Consider the following 19151-nt stretch of genomic DNA (forward strand, 5'->3'; position numbering starts at 1 on the left):
GCTAGACTTAAATGAAGTCTGCTAATACATCATATTAAATTGAATAATTCAGATCTAAATCAGGTTGAGATGATATTTATAATCATTTAAACTAGTTTATATACATAAAATCAGTCAAATAGGATACTGTAAGCTTTCTAATGATTAAAAGAGTGATTAAAAGAGTTGTGCTTCTGCACAGAGAACTCCCATGAGAACAATTTGTTCTTGCTGTTTGATTAAAAAAATGTGTTCTACTGTTGTGGTTGCAATACATTTCAGGCTACTGTAACTAAAATACTTGTCATGTAGTTCTTTCTAATGGCATTTAAATCCCATCGAATGATGTATTTTATTAAACCCATCTGATGGATCTATTCTGAGCAGTACGAACATTTATTTCGAAATGGCAACATGCCTTTTCTTATTGTCTACTCAACATGCCATTCTTGAAATTTTAAACAATATCAACTTCTCAATATTATTTATTCAATCAGATATGGGCTACACAAATCATCAGCTAGGAGGGCATATTTGATGGCAGATACGGAAACCATATGTAACAATGCACCACTGCCCACTGAAGATGGTTTACTCTAGGCTGTATGTTTACAGGTGCACCATCAGAGAGATACTCCTATTAACATAACATTCCCTACTTCCTGTATTTCCCAAATAGGAATGAACTTGTGAGTTTCTGAACCAAACTACAATGAAAAATTTCGAACTGAACATTTCTATTTATCAGAAGAGGACGGCATGCTACGGTGATTGGATTCAGAGGTTACTGCCAACTTTGTGATTTATGGCTGTGAGATGGAATTCTTCTGAACTTTGCATATACTGCTTCTGAGTTTTAGCTCGTTTGTTTGTCTTGTGTTTTCTCTGAAGTAAATCCAAGTATTATGTTGCTGTCATTTTTTTTTATCAAACAATATTTAGTTTAGGATTTCCGTTGGTGATTAGATAAGATAGCCCCTTAGCAAGAAAATGTATTGCTTTCATGAACAGAGATCACACACAAACAGAGAGTGGGAAAGACAAATTTCATTAAAACTTTCAAACTTTCATACATAACAATTAGTTACTTATGAGGTGGCTCCCTTATCAAGAAAAATGTATTGCTTACATGAACGATCACACAAACAGAAGAGGGGAAGACAAATTTCATAAAATCTTTCAAACTTCCACATAACAGGTTTATGAGATATTGAGTTCCATACAAATGAGCTGGTATTTATATGACCAGACAAAGGACATATGACAATGAACTCCACAAATCCAGAAGTTCCCACTCATGTATGATGAGAGACAGAAGGGGGGCAAACTAAGTATCAGGTTTGTACAATTTCTGCACCATCTTCCTGTATTCTGATAAACCAAAAAGAGAGAAAGTCAGGAAACCAAATAATCAAATTAATGAAGTGAAAAATCACATGTTCATTGCAATTTACACATACCTTCTTGATTGCTCCAAAGTGCTGCTGCTTGGTTATTGAGAGGTGAGCTTGTGTTTGGTTCTGAAACCCATCATATTAGACAGAAAATGTTAATTACTCTAACTGTTATTTCGCAAATCTCAGTAAAGGCTAGGGAATAAATTGTGCAATTACCTCCAAGCAGACTTTGTATAGAGAGCAATATAGTTCTGACATCATAAGCAGATGACCATTTATCCTACAAGAAATTCAGTTAAACATCAGATTCACCATAAGGGGCTATCAGAACTAACGTCTAAGCTATAATAGATTATCTCATTTACCTGAAGAATGTCTAAGCAGATGTTTCCATAGACATCGACATTCGGATGAAAACAGGTAGTGTCAAATTTAACTTTCGGAGACTTGAATGGATAATCTGTTGGAAAGGTTAGCGAGAGCTTGTACTCAGTTCCTTTGAACACGGTTTCTTTGCTACCAGTGATTGTTCCTTTCCAGCAAAATATGTTGTCCTCTTCTGGAAAAGCTGATATGCCAGGATCGCTGCTCATCTGCAATAAATCAAGAAAATGGTATACAATAAAGATCATTAAAAGGTTGTACAAACTGGATACCATCTCCTTGATGTGATAAATAATTTTTTTTCAAAGAATACAAAATGCCGAGTAAAATAGTAGCTAATTACCTACAAAGTAAATATAATAAGGGTTTCATGTTGGGTAGCCATATCGGAGTTTGAGGGGCTGCGGTGAGTGAGGATTACCCCTCCCCGGTACCTGTCCTTAAAATGTAAGAAGTCTACAATACACCTGGTCAATGTCCTTGAATTGCTCTTCCTCAAAAGGGAAAGGTACTTATATGGGTGACCAATTGTTTCAGTCTGATATGCCACTCTCCATTCGCCTTGTTTAACTTGTTCGCGTGGTGCCGCTATACTCAATAAGCGCCAGGTTCACCCATCCCTTACCTTAACACTGTACATATGGCACAACCTATAAATTTTTTAGTGAACATCGATACGTACTAAGATATAAACAATCCAAAATATGTGCACAATTAAGATTGCAGTGATTCATTTACTCAAATAAGAAAATGACTACTATGCACGCCTTAAGCCTTTAGTTCTTCCCAATATAATGGGTTAAATCCCCATGTCTAACATATATAGTATGCTAGATTACAATTTCTTTATCTTCCTCTGAATAAAGAACCTTATATCAAGTGGTGGAATAGAATATTCACAACATGAATATGAATGAAGCCCACCAGTTCATTTTGTATCTCTGATAACTCTTGTATCAACTCCTTATAAACCTCATTGAGGTATTATACGTGTTCCATATAAGTTCTGATAGATTGTTGTGGCTCCAGCTAGGACCAACTTCTTCCTTCTTTATAACCTAGATGGCTCTGTAAAGAGTCTGATTTCATATCCCTTGCTAAGACAGATCTTCATCACCCCTTCTATAGTTCAAGTAGTTCTACCTGTAAGAAAAACTTTTGAGATCCTTGAGCAACAAAACAACTGAAGACAACATAACAGAGAAAATTGAAGTTTTTATCCTAATGTCCAGGCCAAAAGAAATGTTGCAAGATATCAAAGAACAACATGGAGTTCTTGTACCCATTACATATATTTTTCACTAAAAAGATGTCTAAAGATTTCATGCTATGTTCGACACAATACACTTTGAGTCAGTTGATTTAATACTATTGGAAATGACTAAAGTCGGAAGTATATCCTCTTAGCCTGATCCACCATTTCGAAATGGAGACTATGATAACCCACCCTATTCAGCCTAGTAGGGAAATGGAAAGACTTCGTAAGCAGCCTGCCATAGTGATTGAGCTCCAAGAATAGGAAAGTCTTTGGTTATTACCCTGACTAAGTTTAAATTGTATCCTCCTACAGTTTTACGATTCATCGCTCTAGTGCAGAAAAATAATCAGAAAGACTATAGAGCTAGCTAAATTCACTTACTTGCACGACTACGTAATTCTGTATATCTCAAGTAAATAAAGATTTGACTGGAAGAGGTCCTCTTTGTGCTATTGTTATAAATCTATGCACACACAAAGAAGTTTTCACTCCTTCAGGATTAAGCATTTCAAATTGGAAGTCAAAGACAAAACTAAGAACAAAACAGAAATCAGGGAAATGTTATAGATGAATATTATCCTTAGGAATTAGTTTGACCTTTGTAACTGTTATTCGAGATCCTTGAATGTGCATAAGCATCCGGTTGGTTCGATTTTACTCCTTCAAGTTCAACATCTAAAACCTCAAGTTTTACACATAAACCCGTCACTTTGGCACCCAACTCCTGTGCCTGTGTATTGAGTGTACTGTATGATTCTGCTATGTTTCTGTCAAGCTGTTCAATATTTGAGATTATGCCAATAGTGTTTTCAGTTCGATGATAAATTGCCGAGTCTGCATGACATGAGACACCAAGAGCAATGAGTCAACATCGAAAGTTGTAGAAGGGTAAGGAAGTCTCTTTCACATTGAAGGGAAATTGCACGTGTCCTACATCATGAGAGTCAACTGGCACAAATGATAGTGCTAAATATATATTGGATAATAGATAAGCTCACGAACGGTACGCTTTTTTGTAATCCCAAGTGATCAATCAAAACTTAAACCACTACTATGCACCCCACAACCATTCATTTGAGACCTCCTCCACCAAGTTCCTCCATTCAAACAGCTAGCTTGCATTGATAGGGTTACTGCCGTTTAAAAAATCATTCTCAGATTTCTTTTAGGAGTACTTTCATACAAAATTGACTGGTCATATGATAATTTTGGATCTAACGTCAAGAAACATAATCTATTGAACATATGATCATATTTCAGAATAGCAAAATAACTTCCTTGGTTGTTCTTAATTAGAAATGAAGAAGACATTATATGTTAAACAAAATCAATCCAGAAGACGTGAACGAAAAGCCACTTCACCATTAAAAAAAATATATATTTTTAAAAAAAAAACGAACACGCTTTACCTCTTTGTTCTCACATATCATTGCACTCATGAATGGCGTTTGACCTGCTCTATCAATACAGCATCAACCTGTGCTCCTTCCTTGATTAGAAGTTCAAACAAAACTTGAGTTCCCAGTGCTTGTTGCCTGATGCAATGGTGTGCAGCCAACCTGCAGAAATGCACTCCAAAAATACCAATGACGGAGACAGAAAGCATCCACATAGAACATTTCATAGAAATTTAAATGGACATGAGAAAAAGTATTGGATACAAAAGATAAAATAGGACACACTTTACCACCATATACAACAATGATTATTTGGGGAAAAGGATAATTACATTGTCCTTCTGATTGAGCTTTGCATAATGGGAAATCAGGATCTCAACTATCTTCAACCCTTGCTGGCAGCATAGTGAAGAGCAGAGCGACCACCATCATTTTTCAAGTCGACATCAGCTCCTGTTTACGTTTATATAATTAGAAATAAAGAAATGTCCATTGGCAAGGGAAATGTATCTATAGCATTTGCTTAGGAAAGTTATATTTAAGCCAAGAATAAATTTGCATGGAACACCGCCTACTCAAGAACAACTATCCAAGGTTGACATTGTAGTTTGAAACACATGAAACTATAACGAAAAACTTTTAAACACAAATATACAACAAATCCGTTACAGATTTGAAAGCGGTTTTCAACTTTTGAATTAGTATGATGGACTATTACTATACATGTTAGGGCCAACATGGATGAACTATATAAATAAGTTTGTGCTACACATTGCTTCAAGGAAATGGACTGATGGACGAACCCCAGTAGTTTTTCCATGACGATCCATGGTTGCCAATTATCAATAATAAATTGAGTGTAATTGTATCCATGGGTCGGTTAAGACATGTGAGCCCGTAATATCGTGAAGAACACTAAACAAACATTCCACAACTAAAATTCCATTGACAAATACAACAGTGCAAGGATATCGGTATACGAATTTGATATAGTTGTATAGATGTATATTAGGAAAAAAAAATATTAGAACCATTCAGAAGAAAATTGATGCATGAATATTATAAAATTCAAGTTTGTTTTTTACCGTGTTTTCTTTCTTTCTATTATGAGTTGGTCTTCAGTTGAGTGCTGCTCGATTAGTGATCATGAAAGGTAGTTGCCTAATTTGAACTTCTACAAAATCTTATCGCATTATATAAATAAGAGATACACTATGCTCATTAAGCGGTGTGATTTAGTTTCAATCCTTATCCTCTTAAGTGATCTACATTATAAATTTATAACACAACTTAAACATTCATTAAACAATATTCTCAATTGTCAATGAGTAATTCATTTTTGGTTCTTCTCTCATTGCACTGTTAAACTCGCCCTTTACTCATCTTGACCCTTTGTCCCGTATGGCCCATTGCCTTCACACATGCTATGATAACTGTTGTGAATAATTAACTGCGGAAACAATGTTACCCACACCAAACGGATCAATCCTACACAAAGATTGATCTTTCTCAATAGACAAGACTTCAACACCCTCCAAGCAATATCCCAACACTTCTCAATATCAAATAACAAGCATATGAAATAAAACAATCAATGTAAAAGAAGAACAAACCATAAGACGAGATATATCGTGGTTCGGCAATTTGCCTACTTCCACACTGCAAGTTCCAAGCTTTACTAGATGTCCGGAGTAACTGATTACAAGTCTCTCTCAATTCACTCACAAAGAATGAACACTCAACTCACAAAGAATTGTTCTCTTGTAATCACTCTCTTTCTTGGTTTTGGAAAAGTTAGGTTTTCCAAAAAACTGATTTTGTTTTTATACCAAAAAACCAAAAATCGCGTTTCTTGAAGCGAGGCCATAAAAAGACTCGGCTGGCGCTGGCGCCTCTCCTGAGCGCTGGTATTGTGTTAAAGCCATGGCGCTGGCGCTTCTTTGAGCTGGGCGCTTAAATCATCTGGAGTAGTGAGCGAAGTCGCCGCTCTCACTCGAAAGGCTGGCGCTTCGACCCGTGAGAAACAGAAATTTTCTCTACATTCTCCACCTCGGTGAGGTTTTAACACATAAAACCAAGCCGAACACATCCAAAGAAGATCACATCCAAGAGGGAACACCTCCGGCCAAAGGAAGACTTCATGATCAATCGCCCGAAGGGCTATGCCCACACGCGGGGCTCTTTCAAACATGTAGGATTTGGAGCAAGTCCAAACGGTGTTGGAACTTAACTCCGTGACAACTTTTACATTGAGATATCGGCCAGGGTTGTCATGGGTGTCTACTTTCTCAAGTGCTACATCACCATCCTCAACGACATCCCAGATAAAGTGATATCGGACATCAATATGCTTGGTCCGACCATGATGGACTTGGTTCTTTCGCCAAATGAATAGCACTCGACTATCACACAATACACAAACAACACCGTTCGCCAATACCCAAATCATCTAGAAGACCTCGAAGCCATAGTGCCTCTTTTCTTTGCCTCGCGCGCACGCCATATATACTCGCCTCGGTAGTAGATAGAGCAATCAGTAGCACGTAGCATAGACCTCCAACTAACCGGTGCACCATGCATCATAAACACATAACCAAGTGAGTCGATCGTCGTCTATCTAGATCACCTGCATAATCAGAATCCACAAACCCACTGACATAACAAGTGCCTCCACCATAAGCTAATCCCACATCCAAAGTACCCTTCAAGTACCTTAGTACCCATTTCACTGCCTCCCAATGCTGCTTCCCAGGATTTGCCATATACCGCCACAACACTAATCGCCTCGCGGAAATGTCCGGGCGCAGCACACCATAGCATACATCAAACTACCCACGGCACTTGCATAAGGAACATTAGCCATATGCTTTTGTTCCTCCACCGAACTAGGAGAGAACTTAGCTGAAAGCCTAAAATGCCCAGCTAAAGGAGTAGAAACCGACTTTGCATTCTCCATACCAAATCGAGAAATTACTTTCTGAATGTATTTCTTCTGAGATACAACTATCCGTCGCTTCTTCCTATCTCTGTCAATCTCCATGCCCAGTATCTTCTTGGCTCCACCTAAGTCTTTCATCTCAAACTCAGAGCTAAGTTGAGATTTCAACTTGTCTATCTCCACCATGCTTTTGGAAGCAATAAGCATGTCATCCACATAAAGCAGGAGATAGATGAAGTCATTACCACGAAGCCTTCTAAAGTAGACACAGCAGTCATACTTACTTCGGGTGTACTCATGTTGCATCATGAATGTGTCAAAGCGCTTGTACCATTGCCTGGGCGATTGCTTTAACCCGTACAGTGACCGATTCAATTTGCATACATAATCTTTTTCAAGAACGACAAACCCTTCAAGGTTGTCTCATATAGATCTCTTCTTCCAAGTCCCCATGCAAGAAAGCGGTTTTCACATCAAGTTGCTCTAACTCCCGGTTAAGTGAGCAACTAAACTTAATAACACACCTAATGGACGTATGTTTGACCACCGGGAAAATACCTCATTGTAGTCAACTCCTTCCTTCGTGAAAACCCTTTGCTACCACTCTTGCCTTGTACCCGATCTTTGTCGGACTCGGGGAAGGACCTCTTTCTTTCGAACACCCATTTTCTTGCCGATAGTCCTTTTGCCCTTTGGCAATAAAACTAGGTCCCATGTGTGATTTTTATCAAGAGATTCCATCTCGCTTGCATAGCTACCAACCAATCTCTCAGAATGAGCATCTCTAACAGCTTCCTTGAAGCTATCCGCTCATCATCTTCGATATTCATTGCATATGCCACTAAATCCACGACCATAATGTTTCACGGGCTTCGTGCCCATACTTGTGCACTTCTTTAACTTGTCTCTCGTGGCCTAGGGTCGCCACTACAAGTTCGCGGATGCTCTTGCTCTTCTTCCCGTTGTGTGGTTCCATGATTTGGTACCTCATCATGATCTAACCAGATCATCTGCCAGATCGCACAACTCAAGCTCAAGAGCTTGAACTTCTATAGACTCACCATTACGCCCGGCTACTTCCGGCTTCAAAGATAACACGGAAGTCTCATCAAAAGTAACATCTCACGACCGGGGAACTTGTGGGCTTCTAGACACCACAATCTGTATCCCTTTACCCATTTTGCGAAGCCTAAGAATATGGCCTTCTTAGCTCTAGGATCTAGCTTTGTCATTGTCCCTCACATGGTAGTAAGTGTCGATCCAAACACTCGCAAGATACTATAATCAGTCCGGGTTACGACCACACCTCATAAGGTGTCCTACAATCTATAGCTGGTAATCTTTGGTGACCTATTGACATGTAACACGCCATGGACACCGTGATCCGCCCAATACTCTTTGCCTAGACGGCATTAGACAATAAACATCTTGCTCTTTCAAGCAAAGTTCTATTCATCCTCTCGCCATTCCATTCTCATTGGCGCGGCCCCCGTGCCCTTTGTCCGTCGATTAATGCGGCCCTCATTAGCATTTAACTCTTGGAAAGGTCCATAGGTATACTCAGTACCATTGTCAGACCGTAATGTCTTTACCTTCCTATCTGTGCGATTCTCAACCCTTGCCTTCCACTTCTTAAATGTCTCAAACACTTCATCTTTCGATTTCATCATATACACCCACACATAGCGAGTATGATCATCAATGAATGAGACATAATAGCGGTTACCTCCCTTGGAAGCCACCCTGGAGGGTCCCCAAACATCCGTATGCACATAATCAAGGATGCCTGTTGTCGTGTGCTTGCTTGACTTGAACTTGACTCTGCACTGCTTCCCATAGACGCAATGCTCACAGAACCCCATACTTGGCTTCTTCAAGTTCTTCAAGAACCCTCGCTTGCACAACTCAGACAAACCCTTTTCACTCATATGCCCTAAACGCATATGCCACATCTTAGTGCACTCAGAATCATTACTACATGCACCCACTGCTACATCGCCTATCACCGTACTACCAATCAGAGTATACAAGGTTCCATATTTTTTACCCTTCATAACAATTAAAGAGCCATTAACAATATTTAGGACTCCACCTTCGCCCACAAACTTGTGGCCTTTGGAATCCAAGGTACCAAGAGAAATAAGACTTTTCTTTAGCTCAGGAACATGTCTCACATCGGTTAGAGTCCTCACTACACCATCATACATCTTGACCCGTATAGTTCCAATTCCTACCGTCTTACAAGCAACGTCATTACCCATTAAAACAGAACCACCATCAATGCTCTCATAAGAAGTAAACCACTTTCTATTCGGGCACATATGATAGGAACATCCGGAATCAAGAATCCACCTCTCGGTCATATAGTCTTGTGTGGACACACAAAGACTGAACTCATCCTCTTCAGAGCCTGAAGCATAATTTGCCTCAAATTTTGCCTTACCTTTCTTCTGACCATCTCTCTTGTTCTCTTTCTTCGGGTGGGGACAATTACTTTGCGTAATGTCCTTTTTCATTGCAATTGTAGCACGTACATGTTTTAAAGGCTTCTTTGACTTGGACCTAGAATTATCATTACTTGAATAATTCTGTTCAGACGAATTTCCTCTTGCCACTAGCCCCTGACTTGCATCAATGCTATTCTCTACACGTGTCTTCTTCATTAACTCATAAGAAAGAAGAGCACTCTGAACTTCGTCAAGATCGACGACTTCTCTGTTCATGAATGTAGTCATTAGATGCTCATAGCTTTCTGGCAAGGAGAATATTAAACATGCCGCTTGATCCTCATCATCCATCTTCATACCAACATTCAAATAATCCGCTAGACGTCGACGGAACTCACTTACGTGCTCTTGCATCGTTGAACCATCGACCATCATGTACCGATAAAGACGCTTCTTAAGGTACATCTTGTTCGTCATGCTCTTGGTCATATACATAGACTCTAGTTTGAGCCAAATACCGGCAGCGGTATTTTCTCCCATCACACTATACATGACCTCATTAGCAAGACATAACCGGATTGATGAACAAGCCTGAAGATCGAACTCTTCCCAATCATCATTACTCATACTCGCCGCCTTAGATTTAATCCCCTTCAAAGCCTTGTGCAAACCTTGTTGGATGAGGATGTCCTTTACTTGGACTTGCCAAATCCCAAAGTTATTCTTCCCATTAAACTTCTCTACTTCAAACCTTGCGTTTGACATCTTGGGAGCCATCTTTCAAGTTACACACAATAACCCAAAAGAAACAGTTTCACCTCGGAATTTAATCGAACACCTTGTCTACACAAATTTTTAGTACTAAACTCAAAATCCTAGGTCGTATACCTACGCTCTGATACCAATTGTTGTGAATAATTAACTGCGGAAACAACGTTACCCACACCAAACGGATCAATCCTACACAAAGATTGATCTTTCTCAATAGACAAGACTTCAACACCCTCCAAGCAATATCCCAACACTTCTCAATATCAAATAACAAGCATATGAAATAAAACAATCAATGTAAAAGAAGAACAAACCACAAGACGAGATATATCGTGGTTCGGCAATTTGCCTACTTCCACACTGCGAGTTCCAAGCTTTACTAGATGTCCGAGTAACTGATTACAAGTCTCTCTCAATTCACTCACAAAGAATGAACACTCAACTCACAAAGAATTGTTCTCTTGTAATCACTCTCTTTCTTGGTTTTGGAAAAGTTAGGTTTTCCAAAAAACTGATTTTGTTTTTATACCAAAAAACCAAAAATCGCGGTTACTGTAGCGAGGCCCGCAAAAGACTGAAGGTGGGCCTTCTACTCTGGCTGGCTGCTCGTGTTAAAGCCAAAGCCATGGCTAGCTTAAATCACTGGAGTAGTGAGCGCGAGTCGCGCCCACTCTGAGCGCGGGCGCGCTCTGACCGTGAGAAACAGAAATTTTCTCTACAATAACTTATGTTGTCAAGGCAGCTACTCTAACAAACAATCCCCTTGAGACCTATGTTGTTAAGCAACCTAGTCTAACCAACTTAATCCCTTGCACCTACTCAAACTGTTACTATCCAGTTTCTCTCCAAATTGAGGTCAGGCAACTCTTACGCTAGATGTTCCACTGGAACTCCGTGAAAAGAAAATATAAGTTTGCAATAAAATATAAAGCAACCTATAATAAAGTCTTGATCAGCAAAATAAATAAATATAGATCTAAAATTATTGTTCATATGACCAAAAGTAATTATGCTCATAACCAACACCAACGTATCAAAAGCAAAACTTTTGTTCATATGCAATTTGATTTTCTTCAAGTGTCACTTAATAATTAATTTTGATTTGGTTGTACCTTTCCGTTTATAAAATTAGATCTAAACTGGAAGCATATATCAAGTTGTTTCTAACAAATCTAAACTAAAACTACACGGAAGCCAAAAACTAAAAGTACCAAAAACACTGAAACAAACCTGAAAATGGGTGTCAATGAAATACTTGACTGAATCCTGGAGAAGCGTGAAGGGATGCAATGAATATGCTTCATACAAATATAAGCAGCATATAAAGAGAGGAATTTTATGCAACAACGAAATTGGAACCTTAACATATAAAAAATGATGGTGCTCTAGTCTGGATATCATGACGAAGTGTCATGTCTCACTTGCTTGCCCTTTGTAACTGCCTCAATCCAGCACGATCAGCTGCAGACCCTTTTGCCACAGTGTGAATGCAGATGAAACCCTACTACATAAATAAAATTCAGTCAGGTCCATAATATTTTCCTAGTAAGCTAGGTTCCAGAAAGCTATTTATATGTAGTTATGAACATATTGTATGTTCCCTATGAGGGAAATCACCTCTTCGGTTCGTTTGATATCCATTCCAAAACGACTTTCACCTGGCTCTGGTGTTAACATAATAGGAATCTCTAGAACTCCAGGCAAAAACCATAGACATACTCCTTGCACAATATTGATGGTCGTGTTGAAAGTTTGTTGTCTGCCCCAAGTCATTTCTCGTCCAATAGAATTACTTCTCTCCTTCAATACATAAAAGCAGAATTAAATAAAGAAAAATCGCCAAATTTCAAATTGAACATTTAAGTTTAGAGGTGTGAAACCCATATCCGACCAACACTAAAATCAAAGCTTCAGCTTGTACTAAATATCGAAGAGACCGAACTCCACAGCCACACATTGCATCTAGAACACGGAGAGTCCCTTTAGATTTCTTGTAGATCTCAATTTCTTGAAAGAATAGGGAAAAATAAGATTGGGTGTTGATTGAGATAGAGAGAAGATAGTAGATGAAGACTTGTTTAAGGTTTTGCAGGAGTTTAATTATGAAGAGTTTAATATATGGAACTTGTGGAAGGCTTTTTGGATTTTTAGGTTTGGTAGTTTGAAGTCAAATGGTGTTTTTCCTTAATAGTAGTCGGATTTTTGGGTTTTTAGGATTCCTAGTTGAAAGTTGAAACTGAAGGTTTTTTTTTTTTTTTTTATTCAAAATTTGTGTTTGAATGATTCGTAGTTATCGCGAATTGGTTTAAAGATTAGGCGTGTAATTGTATTGTTCTTATTATATGTATCTCAACCAAATCCAACGTATGATGTAATTTGTAGTAAGGACTGACTCGCAAATAATCAACATACTGTCCTGACTTATAATTAATTTTGTGTATCCACTTAAAAATTGTGCTGATGTGGACGGGTTTTTTTTAAAAATATGCTGACATGGCTCTCTATGAGCGTCTTGGGAGAATGAATATTAATGTAGGTAGGATAAATAGTAAGTAAGAGTCCCAATTAATTATGTTTCCTTTATATACTAAATCTCTTTTCAAGAGTCCTAACTAACTAGTATACTGCTAAGCAGTGGGGGTGAGCGGAGTGGGAGAGGAAGATGGAGGAGTGGAGATGGAGAAGGAGGAGTGGAGATTTAGAGTGTCTGGAGAGGGAGAGGAAAAGGGAGAGTGAGAGAGACGAAGAGAAAAAACAGAAGGGAAGAGATGAGGACAGACAGACAGAAACCAACCAAGTTGGTTTTTGTCCGCATAACCCCCCCTTCTCCCAAAATGTTCGCTCCGCTCACGGATTATGTTTTCTATTTCCTAATCTATACACATCCAAACAAAAAATAATAAGGATTATAGGAGAGACTCTCTTCTTCAAGAGTCCTAATTAATTATGTTTCATGTTCCTAATCTATACACATCCAAACAAAGAATAATAAAGATTACAGGAGAGACTCTATTTAAATCAGGAGAAAAAAATTGCTGATAAAAAAGCTAGAGAAACAAGCTGCAAGAAAAAAAAAACTAAATAGGAACTAAAAGTCCTAATTCTTGAACTTCTAAGTATCCCATATTCTCGAGTTTTTCAATTTACAACTATTGTGCTGATTTCAAAAGTCTTCTTTCTCTACCTCCCTAGTATGTGTTGATTTCAAAAGTCTTCTTTCTTTTGATTTGTGTTTACCATAAAGTTTGGAGTGTTAAGGGAGAAGGTAATACAGGTCTAACATTAGTACATTTGATTGTGACTTCCGAGATTGACAAACCATACACTTTACGTATATATACCAACCCTAATTGTTTATCAACTCAATCTACTTCCTCATCTAGGGAAAAGGTTAAGTTATTTATTTTAGTCGTCACTATCTATATACTATCCATATATTTTAGTATGTTCTATAAAAACGTTAGTAAGTGGATCTAAAGCTTTAAACTTTACATGTATAGTTTTGGAGCTTTGAACTTCTCTTTCATATGAGCAATTCTTGATCAATAAAATTTTTCAAGTAACTATTTTCACTCACCTAATCCTCATCTACTAGCTGTATTTTATATAATGTGTTTAAGACTTATATTTCCTTTTTCTGTAGTTATTAGCATGCCCCATCCATGCTAACGGATAAACTTCTTTTGACATAATAATAAAATTTAAGTGCATCATAAAGATGTAAATCTTATTGATAGATCTGATAACCAAGTATTCCTCCCCCCTATATTCTATATTGTTTTTATTTGTTTCAATATGTGGTTGTTAGTTATTTTTTATTCTTCACTCTTAATTTCCTAAGACCAATTAATTTCTAGACCAATTCGTGCATGGGTAGACATAAATGATTCTATCCATAATATCTTTAAAAGTTGGAGTAATCCAAACTTACTTTCATGGTTGTTATTTGGTTATATTGGCATAATCTGATAAGTTCATGATCGTTGTTTAAATTTTGAATGGGGTTCTTGGTGTTAGTAGTGTACTCAAGTTGAAATGAATTTACTTTGTACATGTTTAAGGTTTGTGTGTTAGTAGTTTGCATCCCGATGGTATTTTGGAGTAGATAAATTTCTCAAGGAGTGTCAGTAGCGCTGCCAGAAATAGGAGATTCTTACATGAAAACACAAATAGGAGATTCTTCAACAGAAGGTGAGTTAGTAGACTAAATGAGGTTTTCTATATATATATATATATATAATAATAATAATAATAATAAGTAAACCTTGCAAATCTAATACGATATAACCGAGTTAGGTTGTGTTTTGTGAAGTTGTTGGACTATATATTCAAAACTTGAATCTGTACTTCTAAATTTTTTGGTCGCATTAATTTTATTGTGTACATATGTCTATGTTGAAACATTTGTGTCGTTCAGACTACCATTCTTCAAATGCATACTTCTCAAGTAAAATGATGTAAATCTACATGATAATATAGATACGTGAAGGAAACTAAAAGGTTCCATGATCATGTACCATAATAGTTGAGTAATATGCTCATATGGATTTATTTTCTTAAAATTGAAGTTCAGGCACACAACATAATTCATATATATTTGATACTTCTTAAATTTTGTGGGAGTCGCTTTTCCTGATTTTTCGATTCACAAGTTAATGTTTAATGTATCTTAAAGTTAAAGCAATCGGTACTGCGTTTTTCGACCCAGTTGGGTACGTTTGATTGATTTTCTAACCTGATTGTTTTGTATGTTCTTAGATTCAGGTGTGCTATTAATCTAATATAATGCTGATTTTTTTTCACATGCGTTGCTTTACTATATTTTTGTTAGCCTTACGCTACTTCATTGGTACTTTCGTCCCACTTACAATTACAAAATGAATGATTTCTTAGCATTTGGTTTCTTTTGCAACAAATCGAAGACGAAGAATCTTAAAAAACATCACATTTTGGGTATGAATTTGAAGGTTTTGGTTCTCCAAGTCATGGCTCAGTCCTGAAGGTTGGACGACTCATTGATGCTTATCTAGCAGAAATTGCGCTTGATCCATATCTAGGTCTATGGAAATTCATTGATATCATTGAAATCTTGTTTGACTATGCCCGAGTTATTGATGATGGACTCTACAGAGCAACTGATATATATTTAAAGGCAACTTATCCAACTTTTTGTTTTTGTTAGTGTTGCAGTCTGAATTCATTTCTAATATAGAGTGATGTTGTGATTCAGTGTTAATTCGACTCTTTCTTATGCTTTACTTCACTTTAATTTGTGATGGGGTTCTAATTAATAGATATCTTTCGTAGAACAAAATTGAAATTTTTATCACAAGTTTGTTTTGAAATTTTCATGTTTTTAAGAGTGATTTTTTTTGTAATTGCACTATTAGTAAATTAAGTATTTATTTGCCTTCTATCACGGACCACATTCCACATTTGTCTCTTATAGTTTTTAAATATTAAACCATGAAAAGGAGTACCTGAGTTTTTTTAGAAAAAGGGTCATTGAATCAATAAACATATCAGTGCTCATGCTCTTTACGTGCTAACATGAATTAGCAAATGATGAACATTCTTATTATCTGCTTTGAGGATTGTACATAACGATAAATAGAAGTTGGTATTACACACCAACTTTGATAATTATCAGGAAATAAAAAACTGGACACAAATGCATTGAACCCTAAAGAATAATTAATGGGAAATAGGATAATAATGAGAAATCGCAAGTTGGATGCAACAACATTGAACTAACCTCAAAGAATAATTAAAGAGAAATCGAAAAATGGATGTAACACTGCATTGAACTAACTCAGAATAATTAATGGGAAATAGGAAAATGGATGTAACACTGCATTGAACAAACCTCAAAGAAAAATTAATGGGTAACCGGAAAATGGATGTGAGTGCATCGAACTAACCTTAAAGAATAATTAATGGGAAATCGGAGACTGGATGCAACACTGCAATGAACTAACCTCAAAGAATAATTAAAGGGTAACTGGATATAGGAGACTGGATGTAAATGCATCGAACTAATCTCAAAGAGTTATTAATGCAAAATTGGAAAATTGAATGCAAATGCATTGAACCACCAACGTCAAAGAATATTAATGGGAAATTAGAAACTTAATGCAAATGCATTGAAGAAACCTCAAAGAATAGTTAACGGGAAATCGGAAATTGGATGTAACATTGCATTGAACTAACCTAAAAGAATAATTAACGAGAAATCGGAAATTTGATGCAAATGCATCGAACTAACCTCAAAGAATAATTAGTGGAAAATTGGAAATTGGATGTAACTGTATTGAACTAACGCCAAAGAAAAGTTAACGAGAAATAAAAAACTGGATAAAAATGCATTGAACTAACCTCAAAGAATAATTAACGAAAAATCAAAAATTAGATGCAACTGCATAAACTAACCTCAAAGAAATAATTAACGAAAAATAAAAAATTGGATGCAAATGCATCAAACTATCCTCAAAGAATAATTGACGTGAAATTGGAAACTGGATCCAAATGAATTTAACTAACCTCAAAGAATAATTAACATGAAATTAGAAATTCGGATGCAAATCGTGACCGAGCCAAAGAATAATTAACATGACATCGAAAACTGGATGCAAATCCAAGCTAACTAACCTCAAAGAATAATTAATGGGAAATCAAACCGATGCAAATGCATCGACTAATCTCAAAGAATAATTAACGAAAAATAAGAAACTTAATACAAATGCATTGAGCTAATCTCAAAAAAATAATTAGTGGGATGAAAATTGAAAACTGGATGCAAATGTAATGAACTAACCTCAAAGAATAATTAACGGTAAATCGGAAAGTAGATCCAACACTGCAATGAACTAACTTCATAGAATAATTAACGAGAAAACGAAAACTGGATATAACACTACAATGAACTAACCTCAAAGAATAATTAACGGAAAACCAGGAACTGGATACAAGTGCATTGAACTAATTAACCTCAAAGAATAATTGACAGACAATCGGAAACTAGATACAAATGCATTCAATAAACCTCAAAGAATAATTAACGGGAACTTGAAAACTGGATACAAATGCATCAAACTAACCTCAAAGAATAATTAACGGGCAATCAGAAACAACTTGAAATTGCATCAAACTAACCCCAAAGAAAAATTAACAAAAAATCGGAAAGTAGATGCAATTGCATCAAACTAACCTCAAAGAATAATTAACGGAAAATTGAAAATTGGATGCAACTACAAGGAAGTAACTTTAAAGAATAATTAACAGGAAATCAGAAACTAGATGCAAATGAATGGAACTAACATCAATGAATAATTAACGACAAATCAGAAACAAGATGTCAATGCATGAAACTAATCTCAAAGAATCATTCAGGTGTAATCGAAAACTGGATGTGAATACATCAAACTAACATCAAATAATAATTAATTGGAAATCGAAAACTAGATGCAAATGCATTAAATTAACCTAAAAAATAATTAACGGAAAATCGAAAACTGGATGCAAATGCATTGAACTAATTAAACTCAAATGATAATTAACTTGAAATAAGAAACTAGATGCAAATGCATTGATCTAACCTCATAGAGTTATTAACACGCAATCCAAAACTAAGTGCAAATTTATGGAACTAACCTCAAAGAATAATTAACAAAAATTGAAAAATGGGAAATCAGAAACTGAATGTAATTGCATTGAACTAACCTCAAAGGTGAATTAACAGAAAATCAAAAACTGTATACAAATGCAATGAACTGATCTCAAAAAATATTTAACGGAAAATAAAAAATTAAATGCTAATGCATTGAACTAACCTCAAAACATTGTTGTTTTATGTGTAGTGGAAATGTCTCAACAAGTATATGATTGGGAATGACTTCCTATTCAAGTATATTCAATATGAATTTCGCCTCATTGGGCATTCTCACAAAATTTTTATCAAATTTTTATTATTAAACAACAAAAAGAACTCGAAGGGTTTTTATAAAAGTGCGTTATTATTATCATTATTTTCTGGAGTGTGATTTTCATGTTGTAAGAAATTTGGATAAGTGACCAATGTAATATTCATATCTCATAAGTGGATCTATCTACAAAGTTCAAATATTTTTTAGAATAATTTAATATAACGGTACCCGTTCGTAGGACGGGTTCGAAAGCTAGTATACAATAATGCCAGCCAAACAGGCAGATCAGTGAGAGAGGACCTCACTTTCAAGACCTACAAGTACTGACAGAAACAAAAACCCATATAGGTAGAAACAAGGACACCACAACCTACTCCCCAAAAGTACTAATCCCTTGAGCTCCTCGCCTCAGCGATGATATCATGTCAATGCATAACAATGTCCCTGACGTCATAGTTTGCTCTTTCCATTAAGCCGGAAATCCAATACCACAAAAATGCCTCAACTTTGATACAAGTACGCGCTACGTTTGGTGGTCTCCTCTTGAAGATGTGATTGTTTCTAGCCTTCCATATAGCCCAAATCACAGCAGATATAGGGCACCAATCTCCATATCTTCGCTCCAAACACCCTACTTCTCAGCCTTTGCCATGCAACT

The 19151-nt window shown here is 36.5% G+C and overlaps 1 protein-coding gene and 1 long non-coding RNA gene across 5 annotated transcripts; both read right to left on the reverse strand.

Annotated features, from left to right (window-relative positions):
• Nucleotides 1-1050: 1050 nt before the first annotated feature.
• LOC147516631 (ubiquitin-conjugating enzyme E2 19) lies at nucleotides 1051-5730 on the reverse strand. Of its 4 annotated transcripts, XM_086589151.1 has the most exons (10): nucleotides 4748-5730; nucleotides 4428-4577; nucleotides 3616-3852; nucleotides 3400-3481; nucleotides 2685-2903; nucleotides 2104-2392; nucleotides 1742-1969; nucleotides 1593-1656; nucleotides 1440-1499; nucleotides 1051-1350 (listed from the first exon to the last, which is right to left on the reverse strand). In XM_086589151.1, the coding sequence occupies exons 7-10, from the start codon at nucleotides 1967-1969 to the stop codon at nucleotides 1307-1309; spliced, it is 396 nt and encodes a 131-aa protein (XP_086445277.1). In that variant the 5' UTR covers nucleotides 2104-2392; nucleotides 2685-2903; nucleotides 3400-3481; nucleotides 3616-3852; nucleotides 4428-4577; nucleotides 4748-5730; the 3' UTR covers nucleotides 1051-1306. The 4 variants fall into 4 exon arrangements, with proteins under 4 accessions (XP_086445277.1, XP_086445274.1, XP_086445275.1 ...); XM_086589148.1 differs by having other exon boundaries at nucleotides 1742-2903; XM_086589149.1 differs by lacking the exon at nucleotides 3400-3481 and having other exon boundaries at nucleotides 1742-2903.
• Nucleotides 5731-11946: 6216 nt separating this feature from the next.
• Nucleotides 11947-12772, reverse strand: LOC147516632 (uncharacterized). Its single transcript, XR_015213707.1, has 3 exons — nucleotides 12463-12772; nucleotides 12189-12371; nucleotides 11947-12075 (listed from the first exon to the last, which is right to left on the reverse strand). It is a non-coding gene; the product is annotated as an uncharacterized LOC147516632 (long non-coding RNA).
• Nucleotides 12773-19151: the final 6379 nt, after the last annotated feature.

The sequence above is a fragment of the Coptis chinensis genome, chromosome 2 (assembly GCF_015680905.1).
Source record: "Coptis chinensis isolate HL-2020 chromosome 2, ASM1568090v1, whole genome shotgun sequence".
NCBI lineage: Eukaryota > Viridiplantae > Streptophyta > Magnoliopsida > Ranunculales > Ranunculaceae > Coptis > Coptis chinensis.